Source organism: Littorina saxatilis, linkage group LG13, assembly GCF_037325665.1.
Source record: "Littorina saxatilis isolate snail1 linkage group LG13, US_GU_Lsax_2.0, whole genome shotgun sequence".
NCBI lineage: Eukaryota > Metazoa > Mollusca > Gastropoda > Littorinimorpha > Littorinidae > Littorina > Littorina saxatilis.
This window is the reverse complement of record NC_090257.1, coordinates 25,274,896-25,296,772: the sequence shown is the minus strand read 5'-3', so window position 1 is coordinate 25,296,772 and position 21,877 is coordinate 25,274,896. Positions and strand designations below refer to the sequence as shown.

Below are 21,877 nucleotides of genomic sequence, written 5' to 3'. Positions count from 1 at the left end.
TATATGAGAGAGAGAGAGAGAGAGAGAGAGAGAGAGAGAGAGAGAGAGAGAGAGAGAGAGAGAGAGAGAGAGAGAGAGAGAGAGAGAGAGAGAGAGAGAGTATTTGTGTGAATGAGCTTGTTCATAACAACCTATGTGCATCTTCCTGTTACAGAGATTTCACTGTACTATTTCAAGACCCTGTGAGTATGTTGCCAGCCATGCTGTTTCTGCACTTTACTTAGAAGTGTTACTATCTACAAACAGAAAGTGTCATAGGTCACTGGAAAAAAAAATTTGAATTGAATTTAGTCACTCATACCTACACCCTACCACGCGCCCAGACACAAACACGCACAGTAAAAAGCACACATAAAACAAAGACATATTTGTATTTAACTTTATTTAAGTTTTCACTTGAAAATTGCTTCTTTCTCATCTACACTATTCTCACACACATACACACACATGCGATATATTCAGTGAGGTGGAACATGTTATCAACAGGGAGAGAACTAAAAGATACAAGTTTTAGTTTATCTCACATAGCCAATATGCTCTGGTATGTGATCTTGATTTACACACAAAAATATGATGGGAAAGATTGGGATTTGCATTTTTTGACAGCATAAATTCACGTAATATTTGAACACAAAACTAATATTTTGTCTAATTGCAACAATCATCATTGTGAATGCTAACGAATGCTTGAAATGGAAGTTCAATGGTATGTAAAAGGTTTAAAATGCCCGTTAGCTTTATCATAAATCAGATACATGGCCTGAAGGCTGCACAAGCCTTTTGATTTAGTGTGACCCTGAATTTTTGCACTTTAAAGGTAAGATTAAGGAGACACTAACATTGCAAATGATCCTCCCACAAACAAATACATATTATACAACCTAAAGCACTACTCAATAATGACTTCAAAATTAAGTAAAAGAACGAATGAAATAAACTGCATATCACCAAGAAAGGGACAACATGAATGAAACTAAATCTGTTTTAACTTTCTTTCTTTCTTTTTTTATTTGGTGTTTAACGTCGTTTTTAACCGTTCAAGGTTATATCGCGACGGGGAAAGGGGGGGGGGGGGGGGGGGGGGGATGGGATAGAGCCACTTGTCAATTGTTTCTTGTTCACAAAAGCACTAATCAAAAAATTGCTCCAGGGGCTTGCAACGTAGTACAACATATGACCTTACTGGGAGAATGCAAGTTTCCAGTACAAAGGACTTAGCATTTCTTACATACTGCTTGACTAAAATCTTTACAAACATTGACTATATTCTATACAAGAAACACTTAACAAGGGTAAAAGGAGAAACAGAATCCGTTAGTCGCCTCTTACGACATTCTGGGGAGCATCGGGTAAATTCTTCCCCCTAACCAGCGGGGGGTATCTGTTTTAACAACAAGTAAAAGAATGAATGAAATTAAGTGTATGCAATGCATCAACAAAAGAAGAAGAATAAATGAAAAAGTTTACATCAAGAAAAAGGAGAAAAAAAGTCCGCCAATTTTTGCTACATGTGGATTCATGTACTGAAAAGAACAACAGCTTTCATTTGGAAATTCCACTGCTCAGCAAGAAAAAACAAGTACATGTACTGTATAAAGAAGAAATAAACAACAACAAAATCAACAACAATCATTATAATCTGCAAATAGATTTCCCTGTACTTTGACAACAATGAATACAATATAAAGAAGAAAAAAACAATAAAATCAACAACAATCCCTACAATCTTCAAAAAGATTTCCATGTACATGTACATGCATTATGAAAACAGTTAGCCTCCAGGACCGCGAGGAAGAGGGCGGGGGTGTAGAGGAATTAAAACAGAGGGAGGTGCAGAGACAGAAAGCTTTTTAAACTTTGTTCCAATTCAATAGTAATTACATAATTTAAAAAAACGAAAAAAACACCACTCTAATGTTGCTTTTTCAGACATTTGAGTTTGATCTAATTTGTTATACATGTATATATTTACCATATATTTTTTCAAACAATGGCTTGGTAATATGTTTGAGAAACAGGAAAACAATTCCAATTGATGTTCTTGTTTGAACTTAAAAGTACAGTAGCTTGAGTTTTGTTGCAAATCTTTGTTTTGGCAGTAATTACCATTCTTACTCGGATTTAACTTTAATGTTTTATTTTTCCATGGATTTGAACTGATGAGTATCATATCTATGAGCTAATACAAGAATCGAAAATTTTTAATTAAATTTTCATTTGATTAATATACTTACCCGAGTCACATATTTAGCATTGACGCAGTCGAGATGCTAGGTAGACTGAAAAAACGCTATCCCGTCTATAGTATAAGGGAAGCAACCCAAGCAAAAAAGTAGCAAGCTTGCTACCCTGGGTTGCCTCCCGTAGCGTGCATCACGCCACAGCTCTCGTACCCAATACGAGACACCCTCATTCGACTTCTAGAATACAAAGAAACTAAAAGCGGGGAAGGTGGGAGGGAATTACCTATGTGACTCGGGTAAGTATATTAATCAAATGAAAATTTAATTAAAAATTTTCGATTAAATTACATATTCTTACTCCGAGTCACATATTTAGCAGATAACTCCAACAAGGTGGTGGGTAAGATCAAAAAGTTCAAACTCACTCTAAAGTTCTGGAGAGACAAAAGCCAGCTGCCGCCAAGGAAGGAATAGGCCGAGACCCATCCTGACAGAGGGCAGCAATGTCTGCAGAACCTGATAAGACAAAATCCTAGCGCCAGAAGCTGTGCGCAGGACATCATCCAAACCCCATAGGCAAAAAAGGCCAAGGAGGAGGCCCAGGCCCTGGAGATGGGCTCGGGCCGAGCCGAGGGAAAGATAGCATAAGCTATGACAAGGCGGAGGGCAAGAAAATCCCTTGCCAAGAAACTGGCCCACTGCCAAAAGTCAGGAAAGGATCCCGTGAGAAAGCAACCACTGACTCACTCTAAACCCTTGCCAGGAACTGGCCCACTGCCAAAGGACAGAAACGGACCGAGAACCACCCTGATTGACAGCCGAGATGTCTCTCAGGCAAGAAATGCGAAAGACGACCTCAGAGAGCCAGTAAGCTGTGCCCAGCACTTCTTCCAATCTTCTGAACCGTAAAACAGTCCGGAAAAGGACCCCAGTCTTGGATAAACCCGACCAAGTAGAGGGAAGGACAAGCTGCCCCCCCCCCCCCCCCCCCCCTTAAATGGAAGGAAATGCTAATGGCCTGGAAAAGATCCGTGCGTAAGGTTGCCGGCTAAGCCCTGAAAAGGACCGACCCTCACGGAGACCATAAGGCAACCATGCCAAAGTAAGAAAACTTTGGGATGGAGTGAGGCCCAAAAGGCCGTTGAGAGAACAGTCAGCTCCGGAAGAGTGACCAAACTCCAAACCGGAAAGAGAGAGACGCCTGAGTATCAAGTACCAGGGTCCAACTCAATGAGCAAAACTCAAGGGAGGCGGTCACCGGTCGTCCCCTGCCCATCCCTGCGAAAGCAGAGAGAGGGGTAAAAAAGGGGACGAAGCGACCTAAGGTAGTGCATAAGCACCGCAAATGCGGACTCGCAGAGCGAACCAGCCGTCAGCCTCCCGAGACCAGAGTTCTCAGTAATAGTCAAAGTTGCAAGTGAAAAAGGGGTGACCAGGCCGGAAGCCCACCCCAGCAGAAATCGTCCCAACTCACATCATGCAAGCATGATGGAGAAGAGGAAGAGACGAAATCCGCAGTCACAGGAACCAATTGCCAAAGTCGCAACACGACAGGCAGGAGACTATAACACAGGCTAAGGCCGAGAGCCTTGCTGCCCGTAGGCCGGCCATTGCACCAAAGTACTTAAAGTACACAGGCACAGTAAGAAACCAAAAGTTTCGGCCGCCGAAAAAGATGCTGGCCTAGAGGCCGGCACCGAGAAAACTGGAACATTAGCTAGACCTCTGCCCAAAAAGGGGAGGAGTAGCCAAAAAACCTGAGAAAAAGTGACAAGCCAAGAATGACTTCTCAAACATGCAATGCCCAGACAATGCACCCTCAGGAAAATCTGAATGTTACTTCCGAGGCCAACTCAAGTGAACCTTAAGTTTGGACGAAACACCAGAACGCGTCTGATCGCTAGAGAAAGACAAAGTCAGACTCGGCGAAAGACAAACCTGGACCGAGTCCAGAAGCTCGTGGCAAGAGAAAACGGGGAAGCCCAAAGGCAGAAACCCCCTTTTAAACGGAAATCGACCTCTCAGCACCCATACGCTGGGAAAGAGAAAGAATGTCGAAGCCCGAAGCCACAAGCACAAGGAAAGCAACAACCACCACCTCCAACGGATGAAATGGCTGTTGCTCCCGCCGAGGCTAACACCCCGAAGCCCTAAGGCCGGCTGTTGTTTCAAAAACCCAGCGTGCCTATGACGGCTGTGAAAGAAACAATCTCACCTGAGCTGAGGACGTAGGCCGCTTAGGCTGAGTCCGCTTAGGTATAGCCTGCTTAGGAGCGGCCTGCTTTTGCTGCTTTCAAATTGAAGCTCAAAAGAAGGGAACCGCTGTTCTCTGTTGGTCTCAATCCCCTGCTTCTGGCATGAGAGGCCAGGCTGCCGGAGAGAGACCGTCCACCAAGGATGACGAACTGAGAATGTTCCTTGTCGACTCCTCAGAAAACCGGGAGTGGGCAAGAAACAAGTCCCTTCCGCACGAGACCGCATGGGAATAGTGCAGAGAGGACAGCCTCATCTGTGCCTCGTTCACCCTTGTAAGTGTGGAGAGGAGTGAGACACTTCCTCCGCGTCCTGCCCTTTACTAAGGGGAAAGGGCGCCAAGGAATCTGCCAGAGCGCAAGGAAGCGCCCGCAGGAGAGCCTCGGAAATGGAACTGAGTTCCAAAAGTTGTCAGCCCCCTTCCTCAGAGAATAGGAGATTCTGCCCATAGAACGGCAGAACCGAATCCTTCCTCAACGGCTTCGTAAGAAGCGAAGAAGTTCCGGCGTGACCGGAAACGGTGCACGCGGACGGGGAAAGGCCAACAGGCGGCGACGAGACGACCTTGGCCAAGGCAACTTCCTCTGGTCCGCTAAGGGCACGAAGGAGGAAGCCTGCGCAGGAGCGGCAAGGTATTCCGATGCCAGCTCCGAAGCAGAACCCTGAGGAACCAGCAACGAAACCGACGCCGGAGGCCACCCCCTGTCGAAGAGGGGGGCTCGGCGAAAAGGCAAAAAGGCGAAAAGCTACTAAGGGCGATTCTTCAAACCAGAAGTAGCTGCTTCCTCTTTGCCAACCGAAGTCCTTCCTGTTGGCAATCGATTGTGCTCATTCCCTAACTGAGAGGAGGATGAGAGGGACCAAAAACCAAGGAAAGTGGGAGAGAGGAGCTAGCGGCCACCACCTGAGTGTGTGGATGCTGCTGTCCCAACAGAGGCAAGAAGCCTGTATGCCCATAGGGCAAGCCTTGTTCGAAATTCACCGGCGACCAAACGGAAGCAGCGGGAACTGAACCGGAAAATCCGGGAGGAGCCGGAAGTGCGGCAGCAACAGCAGCGCTATGCCAGAGCTGGTGCTGAGCCACCTACGAGCTGAAGCTCGGAACCCAAAGGTAGGCCGTAGGCCAGAACCGGAAGTGACAGTAACCTGTGCACTACCCGCTTGACCTACCCTCCTGCCAAGGCCGGAAGCGAAGCTGCCGGAAATGGCTGCCGTGCAAAGGGCAAAGCTCAAACCGGAAAGGGCCATGGGCTGCCCACACACCGATGAACTAACATTTCCAGCCGGAGCCGGAAGAGAAGCTGTCGCGGACGACTGCTTACGTATAGCGCAGCTCAAGCCGGATGGGATCATTATTTGTCCACGTTCCAACGAGGCACTACTTCCGTGAACCGGAAGTGCCGCTGTCGCGTACGACTGCCGACGTAAGGCAAGGCTCAAACCAGACGTGACAGTAGCCTGTGCACTAGCCAGTGACCCTACACTTCCGGTCGGAACCGGAAGAACAGCTGTCGCGGGCGACCGCTGTCATAGGACAAGGCTCGAACCAGACGTGACAGTAGTCTGTGCACTAGCAAGTGAACCTCTACTTCCGGCCGGAGCTGGAAGCGGCTGCCGCGAACGACTGCTGACGTAAATTCGGAAGCTGGCCAGAGCCGCCGAAGGCAGCTGCTCCTCGTACACGGACCCGAAGTCCGAAACGCCACCTGAAGGGGACGGCTCATAGCCAAAAGAACCCGACAAATGACGCTGCGAGGGAAGGCCGTAAGCCGAACGCCCATCCTGTTGGCCATCGATGAAACTCTCACCCCTGACTAAGAGGAAGATGAGAGTCACCAACGACCGAAGGCAGCTGAAGAGAGGAGCTAGCGGCCACCACCGAAGTGGGTGGCTGCTGCTGTCCCAACAGAGGCAAAAAGCCTGTGTGCCCAGGAGAACCACCGTATTCGAAATTCACCGGCGACACAACGGAAGCAGCGGGAACCGAACCGGAAAAGCCGGGAGGAGCAGGGAGTGCAGACGCAACAGCAGAACTATGCCATAGCTGGTGCTGAGGAGTCTGCAAGCCACAACCCGGAAGCCCTAGGCCGGAACCGGAAGTGACAGATGACTGTGCACGACCCGTTTGACCTACATTTCCTGCCCAGGCAGGAAGAGCAGCTGCCGGAAACGGCTGCTGTAGCAGGGCAAGGCTCGAACCGGAAGGGACCATGGGCTGTCCGCGAACCAGTGAACCAACACTTCCGGCCGGAGCCGGAAGCGAAGCTGCCGCGGACGGCTGCTTACGTAATTCGTAGCTCAAACCGGCAGGGACCATGGTCTGTCCGCTGTCCAGTGAACCACTACTTCCGGCCGGAGCCGGAAGGGAAGCTGCCGCGGACGGCTGCTTACGTAACTCGTAGCTCAAACCGGCAGGGACCATGGTCTGTCCGCTGTCCAGTGAACCACTACTTCCGGCCGGAGCCGGAAGGGAAGCTGCCGCGGACGGCTGCTTACGTAATTCGTAGCTCAAACCGGCAGGGACCATGGTCTGTCCGCTGTCCAGTGAACCACTACTTCCGGCCGGAGCCGGAAGGGAAGCTGCCGCGGACGGCTGCTTACGTAATTCGTAGCTCAAACCGGCAGGGACCATGGTCTGTCCGCTGTCCAGTGAACCACTACTTCCGGCCGGAGCCGGAAGTGCAGCTGCCGCGGACGGCTGCTGCGAGCACATACCTTGTGACGACCGTATCCCAAAAGGGACCTGCTCAGGTGCACTCCCGCAAGCGGTAGCCACCGAGCGCCGGCCGAGAAGAGAAACGCCTCCCTGTTCACCGCCTCCAGCACCAACGCCGAAGCCAGCAGGCTGGACAGGTGATCCGGAAACAACAGGAACACAGGAAGCCAACGACCGAGGGTCGCACACCCCCGGGAGGGAGGCAGAGCTGGAAACAAGGTCCGTCCACGCCATCTCAATTTCTGGAAGCAAAGAGGACAAAAGGCTAGCCACAGACGTGGTAGCGGTAATGCCCGCCGCCCGCGAGCCAGACGAAGTTTCCTCCGGCGCCGAAATGGGCACCGAAAAAACGAAGTTAGTCTTCGGGTCAGAAACGTGAACCGTGGGGTTCCTAGCCGAAGAAGTAGAAGCCGAGGGCTTAGGTTTGCCAGGGCCTATGCCCTTACTCTCGGCCTTAGCTGCTCGCTTTTTCTCACTATCAGACATGCTGTCACGCGAGAAAACAAACTACTGAAAATACACAAGTCTCTAGGACGTTAAAACTTCAGCAGAATAAACTAGCACAAAGTACAAGTTACAAGCAGGTAAAAGTGCTACTGGTCGACGCTAAAAGTCCGAGCACGGACCCAAACTAACCAGCAAAATACACCACGTGTAAGCGAAAAATGGCGACCAAAATGGCGGCCACAGCAACAAACTACCGAGCAAAATTCACAAGTCCGCGGACGAGAAAATTCTCAGCAGAATGGCAAAGCAAACAACAACAAAATGGAACAATCTCACCGCTAGAAACAGCTATGAGCAGACGGGGAGCCGAGGCTGGTGGGTGTCAAGCAGACAGCAAACAACAGCCTAGGAGCGAAATCAAGCACGACCTGTCTCTCTGGCTGAAAGATGTCGAATGAGGGTGTCTCGTATTGGGTACGAGAGCTGTGGCGTGATGCACGCTACGGGAGGCAACCCAGGGTAGCAAGCTTGCTACTTTTTTGCTTGGGTTGCTTCCCTTATACTATAGACGGGATAGCGTTTTTTCAGTCTACCTAGCATCTCGACTGCGTCAATGCTAAATATGTGACTCGGAGTAAGAATATGTAATTTAATCTCAATTTAGCCAGTTTAAATTTTTTTCCCCCATATCCAGATAGACTGATATGAGTACATGTATATCAGTTTCACAAGTTACATTTTTTTCTCTTCAATGGACAGACAAAACAATCTCTTGGCCTGATATAAGAATCTCAGTTTTTAACTTATTTAAAAAAAATCCAAATGCCTATCGACTCATTGAAGAATCTCACTTTTTAACAAGTTTAAAGAAATATTCATTCTGAAGATTACAGTAAACTTGAGCAGACTCACGCACATATTTTGTAAAAGCACTGTTTGGACAACATTTTTCAGGTGCCAATAAAAGTTACACCTATTTCAATTTTTGTGTGTATAAAAAAAAATTCTTTCTCACTCACTAAAGACTTTGACATCACTTCTGGTATACATACTGCAGCATTCATACGTATTCCTTTCACCATGCTTTTTTGATTTGAAAGACATACAGAAAGTGTAACATTTAAGCTCTTCCTAACAAAATACCAAGACACAAAAAGGGGTGAGAAAAAAAAAGGAAAAAAAAGAAGAAAAAAATGAACAAACAAAAGAAACAAAAAAAAACTAAGAAAAAACACAAAAGTAAAGTCCAAACAATTTATGGATTTTTCAAAAAACAAAAAGACTAAAAAGGGAGAGGGGGGGGGGGGGGTGTGTGACAAAAGGCAAAAAACAAACACACATACAACAAAACCACCCTCAAGTCCAAAAAACCCATAGTAGACAGAGTGTAAAAGATAGGGACGAAGAGAACATATTATTCCACTTGAAAGAAAGAGGTAAAAAGTATGAATCAATTAGCATGAAGTGTGCATGACACAGTACATATTATTCCACTTGAAAGAAAGAGGTAAAAAGTATGAATCAATTAGCATGAAGTGTGAATGACAGACTGACACCAAGAGGCAACTTTTAAGGCTGTTGATTGAAGGCATTAATTAGGATGTTACAAACACTAGGTGCAGTAGGCAGAACCAGATTAAACCTAGTACTAACAAACATATACATTGCCTATAGACAGCATTCACTCTCTTCTGGCCAGCAATTTTATCATTCAAGATGTTACAAAAAACGTCATGTGCAGTTGGTAGAACTTCTTTCTTTCTTTATTTGGTGTTTAACGTCGTTTTCAACCACGAAGGTTATATCGCGACGAGGGAAAGGGGGGAGATGGGATAGGGGAAAGGGGGGAGATGGGATAGAGCCACTTGTTAAGTGTTTCTTGTTCACAAAAGCACTAATCAAAAAATTGCTCCAGGAGCTTGCAACGTAGTACAATATATGACCTTACTGGGGTTGGTAGAACTGTACACACAAACATATACATTGCCTGTATAAGGCTAAGCAGTCACTCTCTTCTGGACAGCAATTTTGTCTTTCATCCCAAACCGTTTTGACAACTCCATCGAGGTTTTTTAATGTTCTTTTTAACCCACACTCTCTTCACAAAAAGTTAAAAAAACTTGTTCAATTTTTCAGGACATTTAATTTCTCGGCACAGCAGCACAACAACCAGTCATACCTTCCTGTTCAGACATTGCGTCTTTCACCCACAGCCAGAAAACTACAGCAGACGGGTCAATCATAATTTTGCTCAACTGGTCAATTTCAACTTCCACTCAGTCGCTACACAGTAGCGCCTTGCTTGTTCTCTCCCTTGTTTGCGACCATTCAATACGACATTATACTACACACCATCAGCAAATTCCATGATATGCAAACAGTGCAAGTCTGAGCATTAACTCATTGTCTCCCAGGTACAGATATATCCGTACCCACCCATTTGGCTCTATCTGACCAGGTACGGATAGCCGCTCAGATTGTTAGCTTCAGTCGCTTCCTGTAACATCAATCTAACACCTGCATTCCAGAATGTTGATACACAGTTACTACAATTCTGAGTGACCTGCTACAGCACAGCTGGTCTCGGCTAAAAAAAAACTTGGTCGATCAACATAGGTGGGGTAGAAAGCATTCAAGAAACACCTGATGTTTTGCACACATTTATCACACTTTTGCCCATGCATATGTAGAACATCTTGTGCAAGTGGCTATAAACAGCATGTGCATTTTGCGTGTAAAGACATTCTCAGGTTACAAAAGCTGAAAACCATTACTTAGGACATTGTGACATATGGCATAAAGAATGCTGTGATGTGAACATGATAATGCACTTTGTCTTTCTTCTGAAGAATGCTGGCATATCTGAACATGCAAAATATGTTCATTGTATTAAAAACAAGTCTATGAAGAAACAAAACGATAACAAAGAAGCAGAACACAAACAAGACAAAAATAATAAAGAAAATGGGGTATCTGTGAACTGAAGCAGTTTTACAAGTCAATGCTGGTAAGATGTAATACATTTGTACGCATTTTGAATGCAAGTTTCTATGCGGTGAAAACTGCGAAAGTTGCAGATATGCTTTTTAATTGACAATGGGGAGTGAGAGGGGGCAGACAGAGCGACTATACCAAGTAAGGTAAAGGCGTTGACCACGTCAAAAGTTCAGTACGAAACTGTACGATTAAATGCATGAAGACTGACTGAAAATTTATTGCAGCTGAATTGTTTTTAGGAGAACATATCTTTCAAAACCTGAAAGAGAAACAAAATGGTTCAATGCCCAAGCGTGTGGAACAGATGTGACAGCAAAAATGGCTGAAACCATGGGGGCCGTGGAGTATAAAAACACTGCCTGACTTCTTCTTCTTCGTTCATGGGCTGAAACTCCCACGTTCACTCATGTTTTGCACGAGTGGATTATTACGTGCATGACGGTTTTTACCCCGCCATTCAGGCAGCCATACGCTGCTTTTGGGGGAACACTGCCTGACAAAATGGAAAATGTACAAAAATAATGTTCGGGTGCGAAAGAGTTGCGTCCCTTCGAGGCAAACACGTTTTCCCTGACCAGTTGAGGCAAGCTATCCTGGTATCACAGTAAATAATGAGCTCCCATATGTATATTTTGCAGTGTCTGGTCAATATGATGCTTTTCTTCTTTCCAAAACATACACATTGGAGCTTACAATTCACTGCTGCACTGATCTCTTAATTGCCTTTGCTGATCAGTGGCCAATGTGTGTTTTTGCCTCAGTTTTTGTTTTAAAGGGTATAAATATTCAACAGCTCATACAGTGGAACCCCCCTTTTAAGACCCCCCAATTTAAGACTCCCTCCTTTTTAAGACCTTGTTTTCTCAGACTTTCTGTTCATTGCCTCTGTAAAATTACCCCCATTTTAAGACTCCCTCCTTTTTAAGACCTTGTTTTCTCAGACTTTCTGTTCATAACCTCTGTAAAATTACCCCCATTTTAAGACTCACTCCTTTTTAAGACCCAATTTTCTCAGATTTATGGAGGTCTTAAAAGGGGGGTTCCACTGTACAAACCTTTACAGAGCTATGTCCAGAAATGTTCTATTTCTACTATGTGTCAATATCATGGACTCATTTTGGGGAACTTTTTAATTGTTTTTTTTCCACGCACATTGCCAGTTAGAAGGCTTACCAAATTGCCAGAATTAAAAATAAAAAAATGTTGCCAGAATTCTGGCTTCTGGCATAACAACATGCACCCACTCTCTTTCATTTCAGTGCTGGAACATTGTGCGCAGATACAAAGCAGTTTTAACTTCTTGGACAGAAAATACAGCGATAAACATTATTGCCAAACAAGCATAACATCTTTTTACGAGCCGTTCACTTAAACACAGCTACCGGTGTTTTTGCATGTACATGTTTCTTACATACCATCAAGACATACAACAACCACAAATGACTACAGGTTTAAAAACAGTGGATATTATTTAAATGACGGTTACAATGTAATGGTCAATCAATCAATCAATCAATATGAGGCTTATATCGCGCGTATTCCGTGGGTACAGTTCTAAGCGCAGGGATTTAAAAAAACCAATTTTTTTATGCAATTCATATAGCGCACATATTCAATGCCGTGTGAGATGGATTTTGTTTTACACAATACATCACGCATTCACATCGGCCAGCAGATCGCAGCCATTTCGGCGCATATCCTACTTTTTACGGCCTATTATTCCAAGTCACACGGGTATTTTGGTGGACATTTTTATCTATGCCAATACAATTTTGCCAGGAAAGACCCTTTTGTCAATCGTGGGATCTTTAACGTGCACACCCCAATGTAGTGTACACGAAGGGACCTAGATTTTTCGTCTCATCCGAAAGACTAGCACTTGAACCCACCACCAAGGTTAGGAAAGGGGGGAGAAAATTGCTAACGCCCTGACCCAGGGTCGAACTCGCAACCTCTCGCGTCCGAGCGCAAGTGCGTTACCACTCGGCCACCCAATCATGTAGATAAACACAAAAAAGCGTCCATCAATTAACATGGAATTTCTAAAAGTGATTTTCATCTGTATAACAGACAATCCTTCATGATTGCAAATGCCGACTTTCTGGTAAAGCCGAGCAATCTATTTTATTAACAAAAATTGAAAACTATAACAGAAGTGTACAGTATGAATAAACGCTTGGTTATACATGTACAAACAACCACTGTACATAAACACACTCACAAACATACCAACTAAAAACAAACAACTAACAAACAAAATCAGGCTAAATTAAGACTTCACCATTATGCGTATAATAATTAAAATTTTTAAAAGGAATAAGCATACTTGACTCAACAGAAGTTTCCACAAATATTTATTGACACCAACACATGTCTTACGTACCTGACCAACAATAAGAAAATTATGACTATAAAAAATGCACATACAGGTTCCAGATCCCTGTGTACAGAAATGAAAAGTAGACTGCAAAGTCATGGTACTGTACTGATATTTTAGCAGTTTACAAACCATTTGCAACAACGAAGTTCACATACTTCAAAAGACAGCAAAAAACAACATCAACAAACAACAGCAAACACCAACAACAAAACACACAAAAAAACCACCAACAATACAAAGGAGTATCTGGATTTAAACAAGAAGAGCAAACGCTCGATCGAGTCACTTTCGCAGTTCTGAATATTATATGAGGCATCAGATGGACAGGAAGAAATTGCTATTCACAACACAATGAGTCACGTTCACATAAAATTTGAGCCCGGTCACTTTTATAGTTTCCGAGAAAAGCCCAACGTTAAGTTGTGTGTTGCCGAACAGAAAAGGCTAGTTATCTCCCTTGTTTTTCTGATAACGTTCGTAAAAGGCTACAGATGTAAATACTTTGATGTAAAGAATAATCCTACAAAGTTTCAATCACATCCGATGAACTTTGTCAAAGATATAAAATGTCTAATTTTTCCTTTCACGCTGACCTGTGACCTTGAAAAAGGTCAAAGGTCAACGAAACCATCGTTAAAGTGTAGAGGTCATTGGAGGTCACGACTAAACAAAATATGAGCCCGTTCGCTTTGATAGTTTCCGAGAAAAGTCCAACGTTAAGGTGGTGTCTACGGACGGCCGGCCGGCCGGCCGGACAGACTAACACTGACCGATTACATAGAGTCACTTTTTCTCAAGTGACTCAAAAACCCTGTATCTCTTCACTGCAGTTGGCAAATGTTGTCATGCTATGTCAGCTTTCCAAACTGTGCTTGTCTGTATATATTTTCTTAACAACAAAGACGACAATAAAAACAAGGCAACGGATCACATGCAAGATTCCCTTGTTAAATCAGTGCAATAGTTACATCCTACCACTGCTCAATCCTGCAACTTTAAATAAAAAGAAGCATGTGTGAAAGAGCATGAAATACAAAATCAAGTGGAACATTAACACAGTCTGCAGTTCTTAAAAACTTCTTCCACACACAAACAACCAACAACAACAACAACAACAACAACAATTTAGTCTTAACAAACTGAAAGTAACAAAGTTAACAGAATCAGAGGGAACACAGCCTGCAATTTTCAGAGAATTTTACTGCACACACACAAACCACAAAAACAAATCAAAAATCTAGTTTTAACAATCTGAAAGTAACAGAACAAAAATAAAAGGGAACACAGACTGCAATTTTTAAACAATTCTACCACACACTTACAAACAAAACAACAAATTCTAGTCTCAACCAAAGACTACAAACGACAGAGCAACATAAATCAAAGGGACGTTTTCCTTGGTCTCAGGGCTATCTGTTCCTCAAGGTCGTGATGACTTTCATGGTCGGCCGGCAGCGCCCCCATGTCAAGGTAATGCGCCTTTTCGTCGGGCGGCATGTTGCGCTCATAGTGTCTCTGGACGCACGGCAGGAAGAACAACATTATGCCGCTGACAGCAATCAGCGATCCCATCACGTTGAAGGAGATGTCGTAGCTACCCGTCCAGTCACACATCCAGCCTGCAAAGGGCAAAAATGATTCAGAAATATAAAGCCTGATAATAACTGGCTGAAGTTGACTTTGCTAAGCTCGTTTAACCAAGCTTTGGCAATGAATTTTTGTTAAAAAGACTTTGCAAAGTCTTCGCGAAGTCACCTTCGGGCTCAAATTAAGGACAGCCTTCAGAGAAGCTATGTGGGGAAGAAAGATGAACAAATTTGAGAAAAAGTGTGCACATGTGAGAATCTCACTCTAAATAGCAACTCCCCCTTTTAAGAATAGGAAGGTTTCCGCCAGTTATCTCTCTGAGGTTTTGGGTGCGTGCCCCTTGCGGGGGCAAAAAACATCGAGGTCACAAGCAGGGTCAAGGGGAAGGTCAGCTGGGCGGACAGGAGTATGACGGCTTACTAGTGCCAAAACCTGGTGTTACCCATTATCACGTGATAATTACTAATTAACGCTGTCAGTTACTGTTTTCATCTGTTAGTTACTAATTTTCACGGGAAAATTACTAATTTTTAGTTTTGGCACTAGGAAGTGATCCAAAACTAAAAATTAGTAATTAACAGGTGAAAGTTAGTAATTTTTCCGGAAAAATTAGTAATTTTCCGGGGAAAATTAGTAATTAACATGTGAAAATGGTAATTATCCCTTGATAATTACAATTATGAGGTTTTGGCACTAGTAAGCCGTCATACAGGAGACTACAACAGGAACGTTTCCGCCAGTTATCTCTCTTTGAGGTTTTGGGTGCTTAGAGAGTACCGTACCCCTTGCGGGGGCAAAAAACATCAAGGTCACAAGCAGGGTCAAGGGGAAGGTCGCTGGGCGAACAGGAGACTATTGGATGTACACATAAACAGAACAATGCCTCTGCACATACGTACATGCGCAACAGAGAGGGAGATGATAGATTGCGAGACAGACAGACAGACAGACAGACAGACAGACGTACCAGCCAGAGGAGGCCCGATAAAGGTGGCAGCCCCCTGGAACAGCAGTAAGAGACCAAAGGAGTTTGTCAGCAGATCAATGCCCAGCAGATCCACCAGCACCACCGACGTCAGCGAAACATACACACCTGCACACAGTTGGTCACACCAAATTCTTGTCAGAAAAAGAAACATGAGACTTTTTGTCTACCTTGAAAATGTTTGAAGCCTGCACAGTACATGTAACTGGCACTAGAAATGTGCCATCCCCCTGCACACTGTGGAGACTGAATTTGTTGTTTGTTTTGAACTTGTAAAATACAAACCAGATAAGCTACCTAAAAAAGAAAAACAACTAGTGCAGGTTTTTTACTGGCTGTATGATCATTTTACATCTGTTCCACTTGTAATTGATTTAGGTGTTCATACACTGAGTAACATTATGTACAGGTGATTTAAGTCAAGACTGCAGCCAAAGACGTCACTTTGAACCACTACCAAAATCATAAAAATGCACATTTTTTTTAATCAGGTAAAGAAAGTTGGTAGCAGTAATCCCATCCGCATTATTCACAGCAAGTAACACATTAGCTGCATTCGGCTGTCAACTTAAAGAACAGCAGTAAGAGAAACGTAACATAACGTCGAAACCAGTCCGTGCTCGTTTTTATATTTTCCTTGTTTCTGGCTAGTACATTTTCATTGACATCTTAAAACAAATTGACTGCCAACGTTCCAAGTTTCAGAATAAAAAACCCAGAAAGGTTAGTTGTTGGAACGTTTAATTTGACAAAACAAGTATTCAACAAAAATAAAAACAAATATTTGTGAACGTTTTGTTTTGTATTGTCAAATTAAACGTTCCAACAACTTACCTTTCTTGTTTTTTGATTCATTGATATCTTTTCAACTTACCAATGAAGATACCAAAGACAGCAGCATAAAGCATCAGCAGTTCATAACTGCCGCCGACGAAGGGACTGAGGGCAGTGGCCACACCGCAGATGGTGAGGGCGGTGTTGTAGAGCATCAGACGGTTGACCCACTTGAGGTCGGCCATGAAACCAAACACAACACGGCCCAGTGTGTTGGCGATTCCAATGGCTGACAGGAGCCATGCGGCACGAACTTCGTCGATACCTGACAACAGAAGGGCATTTAACCTTTTAACTACCATACCGCCTGATACCGCCCGTCTTCCGCCATTGCCGCTATTCCCATACCGCCCGATACCGCCCCTCGCCGGTGTAGCGTCTGTTTCGGTTGTTTGCGGTTGTTGTGCGCGAGCAGTAGTAATAAGACGGTTGCAAATGCATTGTGGGATTGTCTCACTTCCGCCTTGTTTTTTTCCCATGTGCTTTCGATCTCTGTGAGAGTTACAATCGATCTTTTTTCACCAAATCTTTTGGGCGCTTGGTGCCGACATGGATTCAGATGACAGTGATCCTGATTTCATGACTATGCTTGATTATCTCCACGAAAATAGACATCAATTAGAAGATTCTGGCTTCGACATCAGCATTTCTGTGAACACTGCTGATCTGACCTACTTTGATCGTTCAATGAATATCAACAAGTGACAGCGAAACGGATGATATACCGGAGCAACAAGTAAGCGTAATTTTTCAACTTTATTGACAGGTAAACAGGTAGATAAATCATGATAACACTGCGACATACATACCACCAAGAAGAAGAACACATACTCTTTGAAGTTTGATCCCTATCCAATAACATACCAATTTTTTTTATCAATCTGACAAAGAGAAACTGAGTAATAATAATTTAAACACGCATACCCGTTTTTGACCGTCTCTGCTCAAAATAACTTGGGAGCTGAGGGATTCTACAGAACAATAAACTTGGTAGTTAAAAGGTTAATACTGTCCAAACTGTCCAAACACTGAGGATTTAAAGGTGTTGAACAAAGGGGAATTCCACAGTACGTTATTTGTACTGTTGACACCTGGGCCGAGGTGCACGAGAAAGTTACCAACCGGGTGGGAGTTAGCCGCGGTCTTCAATTGGTTGAAATTGAGATTTGTTGTGATTTCAACGAATCAGACGCCGCAGTTTGTTCTCTCCCATTTGGTTGTCTCCCACTTTCGCTTCGTGCACCCCGGCCCTGCACACACGGAACACTGACTATCCAGATCTGTGTCAAATGTCACATTTTGGTCAACACTACAAATAACAGTTATGTATTGATCGATTCCTTTTATTTTTGTACGATTGAACGCGCACAAACATGCACTCTTTTGTAGTCTCGGCTAGCCGCCTAAATATGAGTTTGTGTCAGACTCGGACGTCACATATGGCTCAAAGAAGGGAAATCCAATGTTCAATAGACAAATTCAGAAAATAACTCTGTCGGGTTTGTATGGGTTGTGGGAGAGTGACCTTTTCCTGCAAAACCTCTGCCAAACATTGGAGGGGCCCATCACTGGCGAGGGGAGTGTAGGAGACACGTGCTCACCTGAAAGCTTTGCTCTGTCTGGCAGGAAGATGAAAGGCATGTTGAATCCGATGGAGGTGAAGAAGTTGGAAATGGCGAACATGAGAAAGACTGGGTTTCTAAGCAGGGAAAAGTCCATCATTTCCCGGAATGCCTGGCGGAAATCTGAAGGCACGGTGAAGATGCCGCAACACTTGTAATCCTCCTCCTCCTCCTCTTCTGTTGCCTGTCAGTGGAGGGAGGGAAGTTAGAAATTAGACGCACGCTCACGGACAGAAAGGAAGACACAAGAAAGATTCACAAACAAGAATTTAAAAAAATCCCGAGCCGCAGAGCAGACCATGGAAGTTCTGTTTGAACACACACACATGCACATGCACACACAGACACAGACAGACACACACAAACACACACACACATACACACACACACACACAGAGTACACACTCACACACACAAAACACACACACACACATACTCACTAACAGTAACAACTAATCATAACCTTTTGCCAATATCCATTCTTTCACAGAATAAAGGGCAATTTCTGCCAATGTAGTATGCTTGCTGACACAGACAGACATGCTGATAAATATTTAGACTCACATACACGCACGCACGCACACATACATCAAATTAACCTCGATCCCAAATTCTCATCGCCCTGATCAACACACATGATCATCTACACACTTAAAAATTACCACAAAAAAAACAAAAGAACTCACGTCAGGCAGCGATGTGATGCTAGTGATATACATATCATGATGGGAGTTGAACATGGGAATGTTCTGCAAGGACGCGGTGTAGAAGACATCCTTGCGCCCCACGGGTCGCTGTATGACCGTCAGGGCGGCCCCGGGGGACTGGGAGTGCTGGCGAGACAAGCTCCGTACTTTCCGGGCCTCGGGGCTCATTCGGTTGATACGGTGCAGCGCCCCGTCCGATTTGGCGATGCTGGCAATGTCCTGGCTGCATGGTCCGTTGCTGACGGGGGACAGCTGCTGCTGGCTGTTCCATTCTAAAGGCACAGGGCGGATGGGTAGTGTGTTAGCGTCCCCAGCTACTTTATGGTCTAGGGAAATTTCCATCACGATGTCGATATCGTTCAGCTTGATCTTGGTAGGCTCGCCCCGCGGAGAGTTGCCGTTGACCAAGGGATTCAGCAGAGCTTTTTTCTCCGGCGAGAGCTTGTTGGAGTTTGACCCCTCCCCCTTCTCTTTGTCTTTCTCCCCTTCCTCGTTTCCGTTCTCGACGTTATCCTCTTCTTCGGGCACCGGCGATCCCACCAGGGGACGGAACACAGCACCGCACACCACAACGTTCAAGATGACTCCTCCCAGAATCAGCATGGCGCCGCGCCAGCCATACTCCTGAAGCAGGAACTCTGTGAGCGGAGCCATGACGAAGGTTCCAAAGCCTGAACCGCACACCGCCAGGCCCGTGGCAAAGGCCCGCCGCTTCTCAAAGTACTGCGCCACGCTGACGATGGCTGGCAGATAGATGAGACCGAAACCCAGACCTGAGGACCAGAAACAGAGCGAGGGGTGGTTGAGCACCTTGATCAAGGATACTGCTGTAAGCCAGACTTCGGTATTGCATTTCAGCTTGGTGGCTTAAAAATTAATTAATGACTTTGGCCATTAAAAATCTGAAAATTGTAATAATTTTTTTTTTATATAAAACGATCCAAATTTACGTTCATCTTATTCTTCATCATTTTCTGATTCCAAAAACATATAAATATGTTTATTATTTGGATTAAAAACAAGCTCTGAAAATTAAAAATATAAAAATTATGATCAAAATTAAATTTCCGAAATCGATTTAAAAACAATTTCATCTTATTCCTTGTCGGTTCCTGATTCCAAAAACATATAGATATGATATGTTTGGATTAAAAACACGCTCAGAAAGTTAAAACGAAGAGAGGTACAGAAAAGCGTGCTATGCAGCACAGCGAAACCACTACCGCGCTGAACAGGCTCGTCAGTTTCACTCCGTTATGCACAAGCGGTGCACTACGGTCATTGTGAAAAAATGCAGTGCGTTCAGTTTCATTCTGTGAGTTCCACAGCTTGACTAAATGTTGTAATTTCGCCTTACACGACTTGTTTAAATTTGTATCTGTTATCCAAAAAGATATCTTCTTTATCTCACCATGCCTAGACTGTCAAGCCCACAAACTCTTCTAACCATGAAAGTCTGACAGAATGAAACAGTTGTGATGTTCACAGGCTACCTCTTATGATACAGTTCCAACTGCAATCTTTCCTACTCCATTTCTATAGTCTTTTCAAAGGAATCGAATGAACAATCATCAAGTCGCTGAACTTAGTGATATCACTAAAATATTCAAGCTGGTGATAATCAAAATTGGAGGCACCTGCCATTATTCCGGAGGAGAAGTAGAGGTAGTAGAGGTTGGGAGCGAAAACGCTGATGACGAAACCAGTAGCGCAGATAAACGCACCGACGATGGTCACTTTGCGACACCCATAGCGATTGGTCAGTGAACTCGCCAGTGGTCCTGTACAGAAAAAATACAGGTGTTAACTTCAGGAGGTTGTAAGATTCTTAAACAAATGAGGGAGAGCGCTAGTCTTTCGGATGAGAGGAAAAACCGAGGTCCCTTGGTGTACACTACATTGGGGTGTGCACGTTAAAGATCCCACGATTGACAAAAGGGTCTTTCCTGGCAAAATTGTATAGGCATAGATAAAAATGTCCACCAAAATACCCGTGTGACTTGAAATAATAGGCCGTGAAAAGTAGGATATGCGCCGAAATGGCTGCGATCTGCTGGCCGATGTGAATGCGTGATGTATTGTGTAAAAATAATTCCATCTCACACGGCATAAATAAATCCCTGCGCCTTGAATATGTGCGCGATATAAATTGCATAAAAAAAATAAAAAAAAAAATAAATCCCTGCGCTTAGAACTGTACCCACGGAATAATAAGCCTCATATTGATTGATTGATTGATATTTAGAGATCAAATAACTAAAGGGAAGTAAGCGCTCTAAATACATCCGACATGTGTAATGGAGTAAGCGAGAGTTATACGTACGGAACCAATCTCCTGGCACCCGAGAGAATAACAAGCATTGAAATGAACAAGCCCACTGCTGCTGTCTTCGTCAACATGCCAGTATAAGGCTTGTCTCGTCAACATGCCAGTATAAGGCTTGTCTCGTCAAAGAATTGAGTTACGATCATGATGATGAGAGACGAGAGATGATGCATGCATGTCTTCATGTTTTTCAAGCACTGAAATGTTTTGTTGCCATCTTGGGATCTTTATCGTGCACATGTGTGCAAACGGAGATGCTCGAACACTGAAGAAAGTCCGCACAAAGTTGACCTCAAGAAAAAAACAAGAACAAGGTCACAGGAACAAAAAAAAAAGAATACAGTGGAACCCCCCTTTTAACACCTCAACAAATCTGAGAAAATCAGGTCTTAAAAAGGAGGGAGTCTTAAAATGGGGGTAAATTTACAGAGGCTATGAACAAAAAGTCTAAAACAGGGTCTTAAAATGGAGGAAGTCTTAAATTGGGGGGGTCTTAAAAGGGGGTTCCACTGTAAATGCGTTATCATATAAATGTCTCTACAAAACAGAAATTTGCCTTTAGGCCTGCCGCAAAAACGATATTACACCAAGACATCTAAAGATTAAACATAAACCTTTAAAGAGAACCAATACCTACCCACAGTAAAGGTGACAGCGGGCTGGAGAGAGCCGACCCATGATGTCTCCCCTCGCCCGCTCTTGAAGTGGTCTACGAAAACCATCAGGAAGACGCCGAACGAGTACACGATGCCGTCCGCAATCACGTGGATGAGGAAGGAGGAGAACACCACCACCCACCCCCACCCTCCGTCAGGCGGAGGGACGTACCCCTCCTGGCCC

The 21,877-nt window shown here is 44.3% G+C and overlaps 1 protein-coding gene across 1 annotated transcript; it reads right to left on the bottom strand.

The window, feature by feature from the left end:
* Positions 1-9,689: 9,689 nt before the first annotated feature.
* LOC138945355 (monocarboxylate transporter 5-like) lies at positions 9,690-21,877 on the bottom strand (the record flags this gene model as incomplete). The annotated part of the gene is given in 7 exon segments (XM_070316783.1): positions 9,690-14,595; positions 15,531-15,656; positions 16,423-16,647; positions 17,984-18,188; positions 18,691-19,484; positions 20,349-20,492; positions 21,675-21,877. Coding segments are annotated over 7 exon segments (1,936 nt in total), but the record flags the coding sequence as incomplete, so codon positions are not given.